At 35.9% G+C, this 21,146-nt stretch overlaps 1 protein-coding gene across 3 annotated transcripts in view; it reads right to left on the minus strand.

The window, feature by feature from the left end:
• KHDRBS2 (KH RNA binding domain containing, signal transduction associated 2) overlaps positions 1 to 21,146 on the minus strand; it is a 573,339-nt gene that overhangs the window by 273,801 nt on the left and 278,392 nt on the right. For all 3 annotated transcript variants that reach the window (XR_012381941.1, XM_025890538.2, XM_073905157.1), the window contains exon 4: positions 18,690 to 18,836. Coding sequence is in view for 2 of the 3 variants with exons in the window: in XM_025890538.2 (XP_025746323.1) it covers positions 18,690 to 18,836 (147 nt within the window). In the remaining variant the exon portion in view is untranslated. The remainder of the gene's footprint in view (positions 1 to 18,689; positions 18,837 to 21,146) is intronic.

Raw genomic sequence — 21,146 nt, forward strand, 5'->3', positions numbered from 1 at the left:
GAAGTGAACAGACACACAGAGAGATGGATCATTTTAATGCTGAAGATACTTCTCAGAGACCCTACTGTGTCTGGGGCACCCAGGATGCAGTTCTTTGTAAGGCCTTATATTACTATTTTTCCTGCTTTTAGGATTTCCATAAGAATCTGCCCCTAGTCTGTCTGTCTGTCTGTCCCTCTCTCTACATAAGTGTTTGTTTATAACTATATAACATAATAATTATAATTCTATAATATAGTATAACTATAAAGATATATATAATATTTTATTATTACACCCCTTCCCTCCACTCACGCTTAAATATAAGATCTCATCTGAGTGAATCACTTTTCACTTTAACCAGTAGGGTTTAACTAAAGTAGAACCACTCTCTTCAGAGTGTATGGAATATTGGTTAAACCTATAAATTCATTAGCCAGGCAAGAGGACCCTGAAGTTCCAAAGTGGTAATTTCAAATTTGCTTTTATTCCTAAGAATAACCAATACCATATATTCATTATTGTGTCAGTCTTCTTTTTCCTTTTGCAGTCTACTTTCTAAATATATCTTAATATGTTGTATTATTAACCATTACTACTACCTGTGAGAGTGACCACATTATAATGTAAGGAGGCATCAGCTAGCTGTTAGATGAAAGAATATTCCTTAGAGTGTCTGGCAATGTATAATTTCAAAATATGTTATTTTAATGTTTCTGGTCCTACTGTAAAAGCTCTGTCACACATTCTTTACCTATGTTCAAAACAACGGCAAAGTACTTCACCAAGGGTATAATGCATTTGTGCCATAAAAACAAGAAAGTGAAAGCAAGGAAGAGGTCCCCAAGTAGAACAGACTTATGAAGATATTACTGAATTAATGAGTATCTAAGAATGAGAAAGGAAAACTGTGCCTGCTTTGCCACTAAAAATAATATTGGCAAATGCTTACTGAAAGATAGGAAGTCCAGAGTTGTCTATGTGACAAGCATATAGAATGTTTCAAATATGGAGAAGCCTAATGCTAACTACACAACCATCATCATCTGTAAGTGACTTATTTCATCCTCTTCAACAGAACGTGAGAGATTTTTAGCAGTTGGGCCTTCATATTTTGATAATTTTCCTATAAGGAGGCATCTGACCCATTCATCTTTTGCTGTCTGACCTTGGACAGCTCAGGTAACCATGCTGGCCTTTAGTATCCTCATTGGTAAAATGAGAGTTGGATTCCACCAGTAATTTTCAAACTACCCTCTTTGGAACCCCACAGCTCTGAAAATTCTTTAGGGAATTGGCAAAAAATGAAGTATTTGCAATTATTTTCTTCCTAACCATCAAAATTTAAATTGCCTTGGAAACTTATTAATTGCCCTGAGCTTAAAAATTCCTTCCAGATCTACAATTAAAAGAATGTGTTTATATAGGCATGGGGATAAAAGCTTTAACATAGAAAATGTTTTCTGTGACAAAGTGGGCTGAGTTTAATTCCAGGGTAACAGGGTATCTAAATGATGAAATTTTGGGGAAAAAAAAAAGACTGTTTTTGCTCATAGAACTTAAAGTTGACTCTTTGCTCATAGGACCTAAGATTGACATTATCATTCGTATGGGTACGACCTGTGTTTTGACATATTTTCATTAGGGCACCTAAATTCTAAAGAGTTACTCTCCTTGTATCAGAAACGTGTGCAATTACTAGCTTATTGTTAACTCTAATAATTCAGTATACTTCTTTAAGTAAAGAATACTTCTTACACATGGTCTTGTATTTATTTTTCACACAGTAGGTGTGTTTCACATTTAAAAATGTATTTGTCAGTATGGTGGCTCCTCAAAAAGTTAAAAATATGTTGTTCCATGGGAGGCTGGTAATATTATATTTCCTAAAAACAGCTAAAAAAAATAAAAGAAAAGTAAAAGGGAAAATAGTAAGATAAAATGTTAAAAGTTTTAAATCTGGGTGATAGGAATATAGGTGCTTACTGTTTTACTCTTTGTGTTTTTCTGCAGTTCTAGAAATGTAAAAAAAAAAAAGTAAAATATAAATATCCAGCCACAGTTAAAAAAAAAAAAAGTTAAAAACAGAACTACCCTATGATCCAGCAATTGTACTACTAGGTATTTACCCAAAGAATAAAATAAAATACTAATTTGAAGGGATATATGCACCTCAACGTTTATAGCAGCATTAAAAACAATAGTCAAGGGGCGCCTGGGTGGCTCAGTTGGTTAAGCGTCTGCCTTCGGCTCGCTTAATTATCAAAATATGAAGGCCCAACTGCTAAAAATCTCTCACGTTCTGTCATGATCTCAGGGTCCTGGGATTGAGCCCTGCATCGGGCTCCCTGCTCAGTGGGAAGCCTACTTCTCCCTCTCCCTTTGCCTGTCGCTCTCCCTGCTTATGCTCTCTCTCTCTCTCAAATAAATAAATAAAATCTTAGAAAAAATACCCAATAGTCAAATTATGGAAAGAGACAAAGTGTCCATCGACTGACGAATGGATGCAGAAGTGGTATATGCAATAAAATATTACTCAGCCATAAAAAAGAATGAAGTTTGCCATTTGCAATGACATGGATGGGACTAGAGAGTATTATGCTAAGCGAAGTAAGTCAGAGAAAGACAAATACTATATGACTTCACTCCAGTCATATGTGGAATTTAAAAAACAAAACAAATGATCATAGGGGAAAAAAGAGCAGAAAAAAGAGAAGAAAACCAAGAAACAGACTCTTAGCTATAGAGAATAAACTGATGGGTGACAGAGGGGAGGTGAGTGGGGGATGGGTGAGGTGATGGGGGTTAACAAGGGCACTTATGATGAGCCCTGAGTGCTGTACGGAAGTGTTGAATCACTATATCGTACACCTGAAACTAATATTACACTGTATGCTAACTAACTGGAATTTAAATAAAAAATAAATTAAAAAAATAAAAATGCGTTTGGTATAAGATGATGTCTGTACCTTGCATGCAGACTAATTTTAGCTGAAACCTCATCTTATCTGTAACTTGTCTATTTATGGGTTTAAGGACAGTAGTTATCCACATTCTATCTGTAGGAGGTCCTCTTTCACTTTTAAAAGAATCTCACTCTGATTCTGATATCGACTCTTGCTTATAACATGTCTTTCTACAGCTTCTCAACCTTCTCAAATGAGAAGTAAATTCGTACTAAGAAGGGAAGAGAAGATAAAATGTCATCTTGGGGAAGAGTGCTAATGCCAGGTGGTGTTTGCTATCACCTCCAGTGTGCTCTGGGTAATAAGACCAACAAGGTGGGATAAAATTATTACAAGAGTCTGTGTGCTCAGCATTCATTTTGACCTAAACAAAGATAAATACTGGTTGGAGAATGTGGACTCCTGGATCAAAGATGGAGTCAAAACAACACAGTCTCTTAAAATTCTAAGATTTTATCATTCTTGTTATAATAGAGTAACTAAAAGTTCCATATTATAGCAGCCAAACCCTAAAACTGTAAACTTCAGAAGAAAGTAAAGAAACAAAGGGCATCTGGAAAGTGGCAGCAATCTAAATGTAAACGGGTTTTCAAGAATCTCCAAAGAAGTTTGCCCTGAAAAGGAATGAATTTTCCAGTTATTTAATATTGATACCAAACTGATTGCTTCTATACATAGAAACACCATAAGGGATTATTTTACACACTTATATACATACACATATACAGAATTAGAATCCGATGGTAAAAACCAAATGGAGCTATGCAAAGGTGATATTTTCTGTTTTATTCATATCTAGTTTGTCACTTATCAACAGCTTTGAACTAAATACAGATGTCTAACTGGATCCAATCTTAGACATTTCATTCTTTTATTGTCTAATGTGGAAAATGATGCACTGCTGTAAGAAAACTAGGGCTTCAAAGTCAGGTAGGCTTCGCTATGCCAGGCTACTCATGCTATTTACGTAGCTACGCAATCTCGCCCAGCCTCAACCTCCTCACCTATATATTAAGCATTATATATCCATCGGCTAGTTATGAGGATAACAGAAAGTAATGTCGATAAGCTACCCACCAGAATGCCTGGCAGGTCGTAGATTCTAAACAAATGTCACTATCTCTTCCCTACAGAAAAATCTCAGGCAAAAGGTATACAAAGAGAGTAGAAATAAGCTATTAGCATTTTAACTTTTCTATTGAAAAACATAGTAAAAAGAATATTACACTCATAATTGGCTATTAACGGCACATAGGAATTGTTACTGACACATTTATCACTTATGTGAATGCTCTGAATTCCCAAATAGGTTTATCTTAATATTTCTACCACTAAGGCCAAGCCTTCACTGGTATTTGTGCATATTAACTTGACAACATCTGTATAATACATATGGAAACAACTGTATATCTAGTCTTTACAGATGTATATATTCATGGAATACTATGTTTTTTCTCTTACGGAATATTTTATTTTATTGTATTTTAAATACATAAATTTTGATTTATTAAAAACAAAATACTCATCTTCGAAGTGTCACATGATACACAGAGTTCAAACTTTCAATCTCTGGCACCTATAAAGTTACTTTAGATGCTTTCTTCCATAGGTTGAATATAAAGAGAATTCATTAAATTGTGGAAGACCTTAGTAATCCTGGGAAGACAGTGACCTTAACACAGCTTTCTCTTTCTTTATCAACTGTAACACACTAGCACATTTTGGCTGAAATAAAGACTGAGACCCTCAGAAGTTACGTGCATGTCAGGCTTTGAGATCTCTGAGAGACCTAGCTAAGAAAACTAACTGGGATAGGACTTCACTGCATGTGGGTTGAGGGAGTACATGAAATCTGGTGCTGGAAAACCCCAGAATGGTAAAGGTAGAGTGAATATTTGAGAAAGAGTTTGGCTTGCAGGGATCTGTACTTCATCCAAGTGTAAAGTTGCCATGCAGACTCACTTGAGGAGGCCGATTCTCCCTGGCCAGCAAGAGGCTAAGAAAGACCAGAATGAGTGAGCCCTCAAGTCTGGGAAGGTAAAGGGAGACGGGAGAACAGGAAGAACATTTTTTAGGTTCTTCCCAAGTTTTTGGTGGCCTGTGTCTTTCTACATTTTTGGTCCATGTGGGGAAGACTGATTTACTTTCTGACATTTTGGAGGGCTGGTGTTGCTAGAGGTACCCAAGAGACAGATCTAATCAAGATAGAAAGAAAAAAATAATGGAAAGAGCATCTGGAGAGAGCGAGAGCAGGATGAAAACCCACCCAGTGAAATAAAGCTGCCAGAGAGGACAGAAATAAACCCAAACAGAAAAACAGAAGAAATACCTAAGACAATACAGTTACAGTAGTTTCTGAAAACATAAAACAAGGAAGTAAGCACAATATCTACATGATTCCTTCTAAATTCAAGGGACTAGAAGATAACATCGTCACTGCTAAATCCTGAATCTGTATCTTAGAAGGCCATGTAGGAGGTATCTTTGGGATGCATGAGCAAAATGTTAAGAAGATACAGATTGATAGAAAAAAGCAATTGAAGAAAAATAAAGATTCAGGAGACTTGCCATATGTGATAAGAGTTTCAAAAGAAGGAAGAGGAAAAATATAGAGAAAAGAAAATATACAAATAATGAGATAATTTCCCTGAAAGGAAGACCTGATGCCAATGCCAACTGAAAGAGCTTACGGATTTCCAGGCCAGGCTGATAAGAAAAGGGTCAAACCTCAGCATATTCTGGTAAAATCCCTCAACTCCAAGGACAAGGTAAAATAATCCTTCAAGCTCTCAGAGAGAGGAGAAATTAGGGACACAGGACAAAGCCCACCTGAACCACTGGTAGCAAGAAGATGGTAGAATAGCATCAGGACACAACCGAGAGAAAAGATGACGCGTGAGAACCCTGAGCTCCTCCCAGACATCACTCAGCAGAAAGGAAGAAAGCAAGTTATTTGAGGAACAACAACAATTCCTCTGGTCTGTCATCCATAAATCCCATCTGAGGAAAATAAGTGGAGTAAGTCTCAAACCAACCAAAATAACCAGATTACCACAGGACCAGTTTTATAGCCCACTTTCTCTAATTTCCTATCACCTCCTACCTTCCCTGCCAAGACCATTCACAAAGCTCTCTCTCTCCCTCTCTCTTGCTCTCAAATAAATAAATAAAATCTTAAAAAATTTATTTATTTATTTGAGAGAGAGCACATGCATGAGCAGGTGGGGCTGGAGCACTAGGAACTGGAGTGTGGAAAAAGTGGCAGGAGGTAGATGAGCAGACCATGCCTCCCTTGCCACTGCTACTCCCCAAGCTGTAAATTCGGGGAGGAGTGGAGGTTTGAATTGGATTTGAAATTGAAATCATAAATTGGAACTAATTGGACTTAAAATCTGAACTGTGTAGATTAAGATTCTTCTAACAGGAGAATGAGGGGGAAAGCTATGTGATTTGCTCAAGCTGTTGGTAATGAATAAGAAAAGGAGAATGACAGTAGTTATTGAAAAATAAAACCAATTTCTATTTGTACTATATCAAAGACAGACCATCCAGTAAGCCATTTCTATTTGTATTTTAAGGAATTATACAGGTGACCTTGAGCAACATGGGTTTGAACCCACTTATATATGTATTTTTTGACACAGTACAGTGTTGTAAATTGATTTTTTCTTCTTTATGATTTTCTTAGCAACTTTTTCTCTTTAGCTTACTGTATTGTAAGAATACAGTATATAATATATATAACATACAAAATATGTGTTAATTGTCTATGTTATCAGTAAGGCTTCTGGTCAATAGTAGGCTGTTAGTAATTGAGTTTTTGAGGGAGTTAAAAGGTATACACAAAATTTCAACTATACAGGTGGGGTTGATGCCTGTACCCCCACACTGTACAAAGGTCACCTGTATAAGCATCCTTACATACACTATGCAGAGAGCCTGAGTGCAACAGAGAAAGAGACAAAAAACAAAGATTAGAGATGAGATAGAAGATATATTTCTTAGAAGAGTAGGGATTCTTCCAAGTTCCCTGGATATCTAGTTTGAATACTGTCAACAGGAATCAATATATTTCCCATTGCAGCTTGCTGAAAGTAAAATGAGATCAGTTAATCAAAGAAGAGAAATTCAAAATAAGCTTACATTGTATCTTATGTAGCGGCAAAATAAGCTATTCGAAAAGTAACAACTAATTGCTAGAACAGAAGTTGAAGATACATTTCAGGAATACATAAGTTTGCAAAATAATAAGTTTTAGAATATGCTATTCCCTACGTTTTTCTGGTATTTTTAAAAAGATATTCATTATGAAATAGACTCTTTAACTGTGGGTCACCAACACCTTCAAGAAACTAATCAAAACACTCTCTCTTTCTCCACAGCTCCCTTACCTCGGTCCTCTGTCCTAACTCTCTCTTTTGAACAATCTCTGTCTCACTGAAAAATTGACTCTTGTCTGTATGGTGGTGTTCTTTGTCAGCAATTGGTTTTCTTTTCTTTTCTTTTTTTAAAATTGATATAAAATTGGCATATAACATGTAAGTTTCAGGTGTACAACATTGTAATTTGACATCTGTATATACTACAAAGTAATCACCACCAAAGGTGTAATTACCATCCATCGGCATACAACTGACCCCTCCTTTCACACATTTTGCCCACCTGACACCATCCTTCCACTCTAGTAAAAATCAATCTGTTCTGTGAGTTTTTGCATTATTTTATTTGTTCATTTGTTTTGTTTTCTAGATTTCACACATGAATGAAATCATATGGTATTTGTCTTTTTCCATCTGAATGACTTCACTTAGCATTATACCCTTTAGATCCATCTATGTTGTTGCAAAAGGCAAGATTTTATTCTTCCTTATGGCTGAATAATATTCCATTATATATACATATAACACATTCTCTTTAGCCATCCATCCATAGATGAATACTTAAGTTGTTTTCATGCCTTGGCTATTGTAAATAATGCTGCAATAAACACAGGGATGCATCTATCTTTTCAATTAGTATTTTCATATTTTTTAGAAAAACACTCAGAAGTGGAATAACTGGATCATATGGTAGATCTATTCCTAATATTTTGAGACATCTCTATACTGTTTTCATAGGGGTTGAACCAATTTACATTCCTACTAACAGTGTATAAGTGTTCGCTGTTCTCCACATCCTCTCCAACACTTATTTCTTGTCTGTTTGATAAAAGCCATTTTAATAGGTGTGAGGTTATATCTCATTATGGTTTTGATTTGAATTTTCCTAAGAATTAGTGATGTTGGACATCTTTTAATGCACCAGCTGGCCATCAGTAGGTCTTCGAAAAAAATGTCTGTTCATATAATCTGTCCATTTTTTAATGGGGTTGTTTGGGTTTTTGTTGTTGTTGTTAGTTATATGAGTTCCTTTTATACTTTGGAGATTAGTTCCTTATCAGATGTATGATTTGCAAATATTTAGTAGGTTGCCTTTTTATTTTGATGATGGTTTCCTTTTCTGTGCATAAGTTTTTTTAGTTTGAAGTAGTGCCATTCATTTACTTTTATATCTGTTTGCCTTGCCTTTGGAGTCAGATCCACATTGCTTAGACTGATGTTAAGAAGTTTATCATCTATTTTTTTCTTCTAGGAATTTTAGGTCTGCAGGTCTTATATGCAAGTCTTTCATCCATTTTGAGTTAATTTTGCATATGGTGTAAGACAGTGACCTAGTTTCATTCTTTTGCATGCAACTGTCCAGTTTTCCCAGCACCATTTGTTGAAGAGATTATCCTTCCACCATTGGATGTTCTTGGCTCCTTTGTTGTAAATTAATTGTCTGTATATTTGTGGGTTTTCTTCAGGGCTCTTAATTCTATTCCACTGATCTGTTTTTATGCCAATACCTAACTGCTTTTATTACTATAGCTTTGTAGTCTAGGGATTATGACACCTTTTGTAATATCAAGGAGTGTGTAATACCTCTAGCTTTGTTCTTCTTTCTCAAGACTGCTTTGGATATTGGAATCGTCTTTGTTTCCATACAGATTTTAGATTTCTTCCTTCTACTTCTGTGAAAAATGTAATTGGAATTTTGACAGGGATTGCACTGAATTTGTGGATTGCTTTACGTAGTATGGACATTTTAACAATATTAATTCTTCCAATCCGTGAGCACAGAATATCTTTCCGTTTACTGCGTCTTCATTTTATTTCATCTGTATCTTACAGTTTTCAGTATAGGTCTTTACCTCCTTGGTTAAATTTATTCCTAGGTATTTATTCCTTATAATGCAACTATCAATGGGATTGCTTTCTTAATTTCTCTTTCTGATAGTTTGTTACTAGTGTATAGAGCTGTCACAGATTTCTATATATTGATTTTGTATGCTACAATTTTACTGAATTCACTAATTAGTTCTAACACCTTTTTTTGGTGAAGACTTTAGGGTATTATATATATAGTACCATGTCATTTGCAAATAGTAACAGTTTTACCTTTCCTTTCTGTTTTGGATGGCTTTTATTTCACTTTCTTGTCTTATTCCTGTGGCTACAGCTTCCAAAACTATGTTGAATAAAAGTGGCAATAGTGGGTATCCTTGTCTTGTTCCTGATCTTAGAGGAAAATCTTTCAGTTTTTCACCTTTGAGTATGATGTTACCTCTGGGTTTGTCTTATATGGCTTATATTACGGTTAGATACTTTGCCTCTATGCCTACTTTGTTAAGAGTTTTTACCTTAAATGGATGTTAGATTTTGTAAATGTTCTTTCTGCATCTACTGAGATTGCCATATGACTTTTATCCTTTTTGTTGTTGCTGTTAATGAGGTGTATTGTGCTGATTATTTACAGATGTCGAACCATCCTTGCATCCCTAGAATAAATCCCATTGATCATGGTGTATGGCCTTTTAATGTATTGCTGAATTTGGTTTGCTAATATTTTGTTGAGGATTTTCATCAGGGATATTGGCCTATAATTTTCTTTTTTTTTTTTTGCTGTGCCCTTGTCTAGTTTTGGTATCAAAGTGATGCTGGCCTTATAAAATGGATTTTGAGGCATTCTTTCCTCTTCAATTTTTTGGAAGAATTTGAGAAGGATAAGTTTTAAATCTTCTTTAACTGTGGGGTAGAATTCACTGGTGCAACTGTTTGATCTTGGACTTTTGTTTGTTGAGAAGTTTTGATCACTGATTCAATCTCCTTACTAGAAATTGGCCTACTCAAATTTTTTATTTCTTCATGATTCAGTCTTGGAAGATTGTGTGTTTCTAGGAACTTATTCATCTCTTATCTGATTTGTTGGCATATAATTGTTAATAGTTTCTTATAATCCTTTGTATTTATGTGATATGAGTTGTAACTTTCCTCCTTCACTTCTGACTTTATTTACTTGAGTCCTCTCTATTTTTCTTAGTGACTTAGTGAGTCTAACTAAAAGTTTGTCAATTTTGTTTATCTTTTCAAAGAACCATGTCTCCTAGCACTAACAGGCTAGAGGAAAATTCCAAAATAGTGCCTGCCAGCGCCAGTATTAGCAAGTCAGAATGAGATCACAAAAATGGCATATGTTAGTGTCTCTGTCCCAGAAAGAGTCCCAACAAGTTCCTGCTTCTCCAGGAGACACCCCAAATTAGTAAGTGGGTCTCCTTCACACATGGTCCAAGTGCTTATCCAACTGGTGTTTTTATGCTGAGTCATGGGATGAGTTAGTCTATGTGCAAGCTCTTTAAGAGTGTGTTCTCCCATTTCCTAAAGTTCTATGGTTTTCTTGGACATAATCCCTGTTGGTTTCCAAAGCCAGGCTTCTTGGGGGCTCATCTGTCCTGATCAGAATCTAGGGTTGGGGACCTGATGTGGAGCATAGACCTTTTACTTCTCAGGGAAAAGATCTGCATTTTTGAGATCTCTCTTAACTGTGGATTGCTGTGCCTATGTGGGGAGGGTGGTGTTCCTGGGAAGATCACTGTTTGCTTATATTTTGTTGAGGATTGCCTCTGCCTCTCCTATGCATTCTGACACTGTCCATTTTGACACTGTCCTTTTATTCTTTGCTGTGAAGTCTTCAGTCATCCAAGTTTCAGATTTTTCCTGAGGAAATTACTCCATATGTGGTGGTAAATTTGTTGTGTCCATAGGAGGATGTGAGTTCAGGATCTTCCTACACTGCCATCTTGAACCCTTCCTAGGAAACAATTCTGATTTTTCTTGACTCTAGAACTAACACTTTCTGTTTGATCAACATTGCCCGGTCTGTCATTACTATTGTCCATATTGTCCTTATTATCTAATCTGGTCTCCCATTTCCCATTCTCTCTTAAATATGTCTCCATAATATTTATCTTTTAAACCTTGAAGATAGTTTTCTGGTTATTAAATTCTACACGGGCAGTGACTGATATAACACAAATTCCTAGAATCATGTGTAGCATATATTTGATGTTCAGAAATATTTGTTGAGTTGAATTTAAACAAATCTTTTGCCTTGCATTATTTAGGCCACTGATACTACTTACTAAATTATTGACTCAGTTAAAAATTATACATTTATTTAACAGATTCTGATTATTGAGCTACTTTTCTGCCGTGATTCATTTTTTGTACCAAATTCTTCAATAATCATGAGTCTTTCTAAGTTGCCTCCATCTATAAAAGTATTTTCAGGTCAGTGTTGGCATATGTTTGTTATGTAGCTGTGTACAAGTGCAGGATTAGCATTCAGTAAATGTTCTGAATACAATATAAAATTTCTATTTGATCCTCTACAAATTCCCTTATACGACAATCAGAAGAAGTTAAGAAGTGAAGATTTTTTTAAAGACATTTTTATTTTTTAAGTAATCTCTACACCAACACAGAACTTGAAACCACAACACTAAGATCAAGAATTGCACACTTTACTAACAGAACCAGCCAGGTGCCCCAAGAGGTGAAGATTTTCGCTTTGATGATCAGATCCTGTATCCTTAGGAACCACAGATCTTTAATAATACAGATAACCTTAGGAATGTTGCTAAGCCTTCATGTTAATGACTACTATTGGAATTGCAAAAGTAGTTATTGAGATTTAATGCCAGTTAATGGGGAAGAAGTAAATCATCAAGCTGAAATCAAGATTGTGAAAGACTACATCAAAAACTAATGATGTAATATATGGTGATTAACATAACATAATTTAAAAAAATTTAAAAAATTAAAAAAAAAGATGGTGAAAGAAACAGGAAAATGATGCTGGGCAACTAAAAAGCAATAAAAACCCCTGAAAAGAGTGGCTTTGGAGAACTCAGATCCTTGACATCAAATGAGACCAGAAATCATCAGTGATAAATTGTTTCTTAAGATAGAAAGGAGATTATCACATCCTGACTCTAGATTCATAAAGTGAACATTTGATTATTTGTACTGTGAGGAGTAAGAAGATACTTGTGTTAAGGTTTGTAGAAAATCAAACTCAAATAGTTATCCACTTTTCTTTTTATCTGCTTTCTGGGTTATGCCAGTCAATTAGCAATACTAAAGTGGCCTTGCAGCTCAACAACAATAATAATAATAAATTATATTATTACCGTGGTCTTCTTATTAATTATATCTTGTTATTATAATAATGTTATTCTAATTAATTATATAATAGTAATCATTATTAGCTCTGTTCTAAGAATAAGTAATAATTTTAATTATTTCCTAAGTCATAGGTCTGTATTTTCTATTACAACTTATCAGATAAGAAGAAATACTCAATGTTAGTTGATTATAAATGTCTCCAAATACAATCAGAATATTATTCTAGTACTATAGCAATACAGAAAGTATTTCTGAGCAAATAATAATTACATAAACACATGTGGCCTTGTGCTTAGTGCTATTAGTTACCACTCCATTAAAATATGGTTAATTATGAGAAAGAAAAGAGAATCAATTGTTTTGAAGAGAGCAATCTGAGGAAACTTTTTTTTTAAATTTTATTATGTTATGTTAATCACCATACATTACATCATTAGTTTTTGATGTAGTGTTCCATGGTTCATTGTTTGAGTTTAACACCCAGTGCTCCATTCAGCATGTGCTCTCCTTAATACCCATCACTAGGCTAACACATCCCCCCAACCTCCTCCCCTCTAAAATCCTCAGTTTGTTTCTCAGAGTCCATAGTCTCTCATGGTTCGTCTCCCCCTCCGATTTCCCCCCCTCATTTTTCCCTTCTTACTATCTTCTTTTTTTTTAAAGATATAATGTATTATTTGTGTCAGAGGTACAGGTCTGTGATTCAACAGTCTTACACAATTCACAGCACTCACCATAGCACATACCCTCCCCCAATGTCTATCACCCGGCCACCCCATCCCTCCCACCCCCAAACACTCCAGCAACCCTCTCTGAGGAAACTCTTGCAACATTTGAACAACAACCACAGCAGTGAGGGAATGATATCCAGGTTATGGATTCTGTTTCCCTCTCTGCATTGAACTTTATTTTTTTATTCTGTTGCTGACCATTACCTTGCCCGTAGGATGTTGTTGCTATACATGCTGCATTCCTGATCAGCCAGCCACAATGTATCTGCCATTTCCCACCTTGTACATAGGTCTTGCCAATTATCATTATTTTTGCTTGTTGGTGGGTTTTTATTTAATACATTGTTTTCCCTACATATTCTCTTGCATAAAACACTCTGACCAAATTTTCACTTTTTATTAAATTATAATATGAATTTCAGGGATACATTCTTATATTTATAATCTTTCAAAGCTTTATAAAAATTTTATCAGTGCCTGAAAGTCTAGATCTTCTATGTCCTAGACTGAAAATACTCTGCTTTTCTTTTCTATTTTCCTTATATCTACTTCCCTGTACGATTGCTAATAATGATCAGTGTCATTTTCCCATTTCAGAGCTAGGATTACAGTCTTTGAGGAAGAGAAGGCAAGAATGTCCTCTCTTTGCTTTTACTCTAAAGAGGAAAAGCATTTACTTTTCTTCCATAGTCACACTCCTGAGAGGTTTCCTACGCAGGTTTCTAATCTCAAACCTGAAATGATATAATATGCCCTAATTGCCCCATTTCAAGAATCACCACTGTCATCCAATCTGATGTAGGAAAGAAATAACCTGGAATGATGCATTTTTTTTCTGTGTTGAATTGTGTTAATATATTGTATTCTCTTGCTAATGTACAATATATTGTATTCTATGTTGAATATTACACATATACATATATCTATATAATACCTTCTCTTTAAGTGATAAAACCTCTAGCAATGATCATTAGAGACTTATCCCAGGTATGACAAATACTTTTCAAATTCTGTCAACTCTGATAATATTCTAGTGCTGTGTAGCATACTGTGCTGAGAAAGATTCTGGGGCCATGCCAGGGCTTGGTAGAAATGAGTATTGTGATCTCTTAATTCTGTCAACAACTAACTGTTGAGCCAGTAACAGTCATCTATTGGTTTGTTATCTGTGACCTAGACCTAATTTCCTAGTTGCGTGGAGACCCATCCTTTCATCTTTTCTATGAAAGAATGAATAAACTCACATTCAATGAGCAGAATTTTGCTAAACCCTCATAAATTCTAATTATGAGACAATGTATTATGTTCAATCATGAGCTGATTATTAAGCATTAGTAAAACTTACTAACTCAACTTAATTGAAGGTGAGAGTTAACCAGTAGGAAAATGAAATACAGTGTCATTATTTTAAAGTTGGAAAAGGGGAAGTTGTAATCAGGAATCCCAGGGAGGTCTCATTCACAAACTACAATGTAAATGTTATTCCCTAGCCTTGTGTAAGGGGTAATCTGCACAACTATATGTGACAGTCCTAGTGCTTGAGCTATAAGAGAAAGGAGTATGATAAAATATAATGATAATAATGACATTTGTTTACCGCTTTATAGATGATAAAGGAAAGAGAAAGGCATTAGCATTATTGAAACATAGATTAGGATTTTATATCCTTTTTGTCACTATTTGTCAAATGATTTAATATGCTTAATCTGTATTTGTAAGCCAAATTAGCAATAAGTGAAAACTTTAATAGAGTATCTGCTCAAAGTATTAGAAATTTAAAATCAGGGGAATTCAATTTATTGATGTTTTATTGATGTGCCCCTCTACTTGTTTTGATAAGACTGTAGTAACTGGAGGGAGACCAGCAAGTTAGAAATTTTTTCCCAAGGTAATAATAATTGTTTTTCCCTTAACAATTCATTTAAAGTACTAAAACTGTGTTGTTTTCCAACAGCTTACCGCATTCAGACATTTCATGACAAGTTGTATGTTCCGAAGTCAGCAGTCTTGAACAACTACAACCTCTGGACATAGGGCACATTGGATAAATACTGGATAACATAAAAGAAGGGCAAGGAAGGTAAAAACTATGGAAAGACACTCCATTTCGTAGAGGAATTAGATGGTAGTCCTATTCTACGTTAGCTTTCTATGTGGTTCTAACATGTCTCTTACTGGCTATAATTCTACACCTATTTTATTTGTCAATTTTAATGTCCTGATACGTTAGCATTTCTGTAGACTTTAATACTGAATGTCAAAAGAAACCTGGATCAGCAAGTAATTTTTTTATAATAAAAAAAGAACTGGCAGTTCATATTTGCCCCCCTGTGGTTCTAGTGAAAGATGAAGTAGACAATTGCCATCCTTTTCTTGGTGCTGAGGCAAACAAGGCATATGGGAAAAATTTATCAAGTAGGACTTCCACCGATTGTAAAATTTACTAATACAACATTGAGAGCTATCAGAATAGTTATTTATTTAACTAAATAAAATCTATTTACTTATTTATTGAGAGAGAGTGCGAGCATGAGGTGGGGGGCTGGTGCGGGTGGCTGGGGCAGGGGAGAAGGAGAGAGAATCTTAAGCAGACACCACACGGAGCCCAATGTAGGGCTTGATCTCACAACCCTGAGGTCACAACCTGAGATAAAACCAAGAGTCAGAGGCTTAACTGACTGCACCACCCAGGCTCCCCTATTTATTTTTTAAAAAGCTTATTTAGGGGCATCTGGGTGGTTCAGTCGGTCAAGTGTCTAACTCTTGATTCTGGCTCAGGTCGTGATCTCAGGGTTGTGAGACTGAGCCCTGCCTTGGGCTCCATGCTCAGCGGAGAGTCTGCTTCTCTCTTTCCCCCTTTCCGCCTGCCCCTCCCCGCACTGGCATGCTCTCTCTCTCACCAAAATAAATAAATCTTTAAAAAAATCTTAAAAAAAACCCTAAAAACAAAAGCTTATTCATTCAATCATTTATTCACCCATACAAAAAATATTAAGTGTTCCCATGTGTCTGGCAGAGTTCAAAACAGGGGAATAAAGCAGTAAAACTAGACAATAATCCCACCCTCATGACATTTATATTTTAGCAGGAAAACCAACAATAAACAAATAAGTAATATATATATACGTATGTGTGTATATATAGAACAGGTTATAAAAGCTATGAGGAAAATTAAGTAAGCGCAGAGGGCTAAAGCATGGTAAGACAATAAATTGCAGTGTTAATTAAGGGGCCAGTGATATTTTGAACAAAATATAATAGGATTGTACAAATGCAGGGAGGTTACTTCAGACCCTGTGGTCAGGGAAGAATTTCCTGCATTGCTAGAGTGAACTGAGACCTGAATGACAATTGTGTCAGTATTTTGGAGAAGAATCTTCAAAGGCCCTTAGTGAGGCGTGAGCCTGGAAAGCCTGGAGTGCGGGATGAACAGAAGCCAGCATGTCTGGAGCACACAGAGTGAGCAGTCGGTCAGGCAGAGAGAAAATCCCAGAGATGGGCAGGAGCAGGTCATATTGGCCAATGTAAGATTTTCGTTCCTCATCTGGATGTGTATATATAAAGCATCTTAATTGTGGGGTACTATTCCTCCAACTTGACCCAAATAGCCATTTTATCTCTCTGCATCACTCCTGGTGCCTATTAATCAGCCATCCTATCCATCAGACCCTCAAACAAATAATTATTGTGCCATGCACGATGCTAAATTATGGGAATACAAGAGAGACACTGCTAGCCCTGCCCTCATGGAGTCTATATTTCAGTGAAGTTATAAATGAAATTATTACACGTATCACAAGGTCTAGAAGTAGGTGAGATGTTTTACCAGCATTTATAATAAAAAGGGTTAACCGAGCCCACAACTTAGATCCAATATATATGTAGCAATGAAATAGTGTTTCATCTTACATATTTAACCTCAGAAAGTCATTCCAAGATTCTATCTACTATAACAACAAAATAGATTAAAAGCATCCATTTAAATGGTGCTTGATAATTTTCTATGTCCTTTCATACACATTACCCTATTTAATATTCACAATAACTGTGATAGAGGTCAGTCAGTTATAATTATTTTCTTTTTAAAGATGAAGAAGCTGAAGCTCTGAGAATTTAAATTATTTGTCTACAGGCATGAAATGAGTTAGCAATGTAGGTGGTCCTAGCCTTTTTCTATACCACTTATATCACTAGAGGTCTGATCTGAGCTAAGTATAGTAAAACTGCTTACCCAACAGCACTAGGCATTTAGTTTGGACGCAAAAGGAAGAGAGAACCTAACATCCTCGTGCTTATGAAATATTGGATCTGTTTAGGAAGGTGTTCTGATAAGCACCAGGTAATAAATTGTGCAGAAATTCTGCGTGCATATAAAGTTAAGGAATAGCCAGAGTGGTATGGGATTATTCTATAACCTTGTCTTGAGAGACAAGAGAGAAATTTTTAAACTGGGCATATAAATACATTATGTGGTTAGATTTTGATGCTTTTACATTTCAAAATTCTGTTTTTTTTTCTTTTCCCATTCTCAAAATCACTGCCAGTCAATGAATCTTACCCACCATTTCCTCTGAGTCTATTGCTTACTTTAGAAATCTACAGTGTTTCTTCATTGAACAGATTAATCTTAGCTACTCTCTTTCTCCTCTGCCAAAGACTTCTGCCCAGGCACTCCAGAAAACTTTACTCAGCATTCTCTTCCAATTACCTTATTCCCTGCTTAAGCCCCAATGCCAAGATTTCCATTTGAATGACCTCTTCTAGAATGCTAAATTGTCAACCTTTATAAAAGCTTCATTCATTTAACCTTCCGCTATTTCTTAGAAAATTAGTAGAGAATTCTATCCAATATGCAACCCTGAGTTTGCCGTCTTAATTAATGAACACTCTGTTGCTCTCATAGAGCGCAATGAGTTTATTTTTCCAATTTTTGTTTGATGTCAACATATGTCTGGCTCTATTAATATTGATTATTTTTATTATGTTTTATAATGAGCCAGCACCTGGCATAATGTCACGTAACAGTACATTTGATATTTTCAAGTAACATCATTGTCTTGTTGCATATATTACATATCTAATCTCTTTCCCCTGCCATTGTACCTGCAAATGCTTTTTCCATTAATTAAAAATTGCCAAGAAAACATGTCAACTACCAAGTGATTAAGACACAAGAGAAAAGCACTCAACTTCAATTACATGTTTGTGTTTATGTGCTAATTGTCTTATTCTTCATGACTGTGACCTGGTGATGTACGGAGCACACTGTCAAACCTTGGTTATGCAGCAACATGCCAGGTCCCGTGCTAAGCGTTTGTTGTATTCTATTTTATTTTACCTTCTTATCAACTCCACAAATGATTAGTTTGCAATATGACTCTCCGTCTAAAAAGTCAGTGAAGACCAAAAGCACACTTAAAAAAGAAAAGTTATGAGAAACATCTTTGTGAAAAATGAAAGACACTTACGGGAACCAGGAATTTCTTAATCTCTTCCAATGCATGACTCATTCGTGAATAAGCTTCCCCAGGTGGAGCAAACACTTCAATTAATACATGAAGTTCATCACTCAAGTGGGCATATTTGGCTTCCCCACTCTTCCTTAATTCTTCTTCCTGTGAAAGAGGTTATTTTTAGAAATACAAATCCACCCATTTTGCATTGATTTAACATTTACTGAGGATATGACAAAAGGGCATAATCTAAGCAAATTTTCCATAAGTAGAAACCCTTTGAGAAATAAAAATCTGGTACAAGCCATTTAAAGATTTTAAAATCATCTCTGAGTGTTTGAATGATTTTTTTAAAAAGCTGGCATAATTATCATCTACAATGGATTTTAATCAGCTAAGTGAAAATGCTAAACCCCTGAAGTTACAGAAATGCTGTTTTTAGTGTACACTACTATATTGGGGAAGAAAAGGATTGTTTTTGCATCTGGTGAGTAATATTTTGCAGATAATTAACTAAAGATTATCACTATTCTTGAAGCAACAAGAAATTTCGGGGTGCCTGGGTGGTTCAGTCCGTTAAGCATCTGCCTTTGGCTCAGGTCATGATCCCAGGGTCCTGGGATCGAGTCCCACGTCGGGATCCCTGCTTGATGGGGAGTCTGTTTCTCTCACTCTCTCTCTGTCTCTCTGTCCGCCCCCGTGCCCCGCTCATGTCTGTGTGCTCTCTCTCTAGCTCTCTCTCGAATAAATAAATAAAATCTTAAAAAAAAACCAAGAATTTTCTAGCTGTTTTTTGAGATGCAGTGAAAAGGTTACTTGTTCTCCATTAAAGTAGGCAAAACCAAGGCTTATCTTCCAGCCTATGTGCCCACTGGCCCAGATTGTCATCTTGCTTCATACCTGCATCCTCTCTGTCATGTGCTGCCTCAGTTTGGTCAACAGGAGTATACTAAAGGGATGGCGGTTAAGCATTATGTTGGCATTGATTCCGTATGAGCTATATTTGCTCAGCTTAACCAACAACACATTACTGTTAGATCAGATTTTTCGTAGTATTGTATCCAAGCAATTATTGCAGCCTGATTAATTCAGCACAGGTGCAGAGCAAATCAGTACACGATCTATATACGTTGCTAATGAATTCCAGGTAGTTGACGCCTATCAGCTCTAATCTCACAATAACCTTGCCCATTATTCACAACTCAGATTGGGAAACTGAGTTTAAAGACCTCAAGTAGCTTCAGCCAAGTTGGGATTCAAAGCCAGTTCATTTTGCAACCAGATTTGCATTTTTCTAGGGTTTTCATGGAAGCAAAACTTGGTGAAAATAGTAACATAGATAATATTAATTAATGTTTTACTCTTCCTGACTCCCTTCCCCAGTAAACTAGTAGTTGTTTCACTAAATTTCAAAGGATAAACATTAAACGACAAAGTAATTTTTAGTTTTATTTGGGGATTGATTAGAAAAGTAACATGAATAGACCTTATCTGGATAAATAAAAGCATATTTGCTATTGATTTCTTATAAGTTAATTATGTGACCCATATTAATGTGCTTATCTGATAGAAACGTCCATCATTTCAATATATGAAGGATCTTTCTGTGAAAAAGTTGGGAAGGTGTGACTGCTCTTCTGGCCCTCCCGCATCTACTCAAATCTCTCTAACAACCACACCTTTCAGCCGGGTAATCCACTCTCCACGTCCCTAAGCATACTTTCCATCTCTACCTAGGAGTTTTTAACTTAAAAGGGTTTCTTAGTACCCATTTCTCAGTTTAGGGAGAAGCAGCACCTGCCTCAACAACTATGCACTCACAGGGTGTAGTAAACATTTCTTTCCTCTTGGGGTTCTGCTGCAAGGCAAGCTGCTCCCTATCTCTGGGGTCAGCTTCATTTGCACCGATGTGTTCAGGTGGTTAAATCAGAGGAGTCTTCATATTGCCCCCTTCTCCATGCTTCCTGAGCTGATTTCCCACTGGATATCAAGGGCTACTTGCTAGACAAATTTTATAGTGTCTGCATGCTATGAGGTATGGTGTTCAAGTATGAATTATAATACTTATTTTAAAGGTTTGCAGATAAAATTAACCGGACTAGATACTCTGAAGTTGGGCCACTAGGCTGATGTTCATGAATAAAATGCAGCTTGCTATTTAAAAACACATTTGCCTCTCCCTTCCCCCATCATCCTTTATATAAGCAGAAGAGGAAACTGAGGTCTTTGGTTATTAAGCAACTTCCTGAAGGTCAGGAAGTGTTAGTCAGGATTCCAGCCAGGACCCAGTAAAGTAGGTGTTAGCAGTGATAAAGACTTTAAAGGAGAAAAGTTAACACAGCAGAACCTATCGTGAGCTACTACGGGTTATTCTCAAAACTAAACTTCGTATCTTCAAAGGTGTGTTATATTTGAACTCACATATTGGGGTAACTTTTGACAGAGCAAAACTCCCAGGCCTTCATTTCTTCC

Source organism: Callorhinus ursinus, unplaced genomic scaffold (assembly GCF_003265705.2).
Source record: "Callorhinus ursinus isolate GAN/ISIS: 27379988/994484 unplaced genomic scaffold, GSC_fseal_2.0 scaffold22, whole genome shotgun sequence".
Taxonomy (NCBI): domain Eukaryota; kingdom Metazoa; phylum Chordata; class Mammalia; order Carnivora; family Otariidae; genus Callorhinus; species Callorhinus ursinus.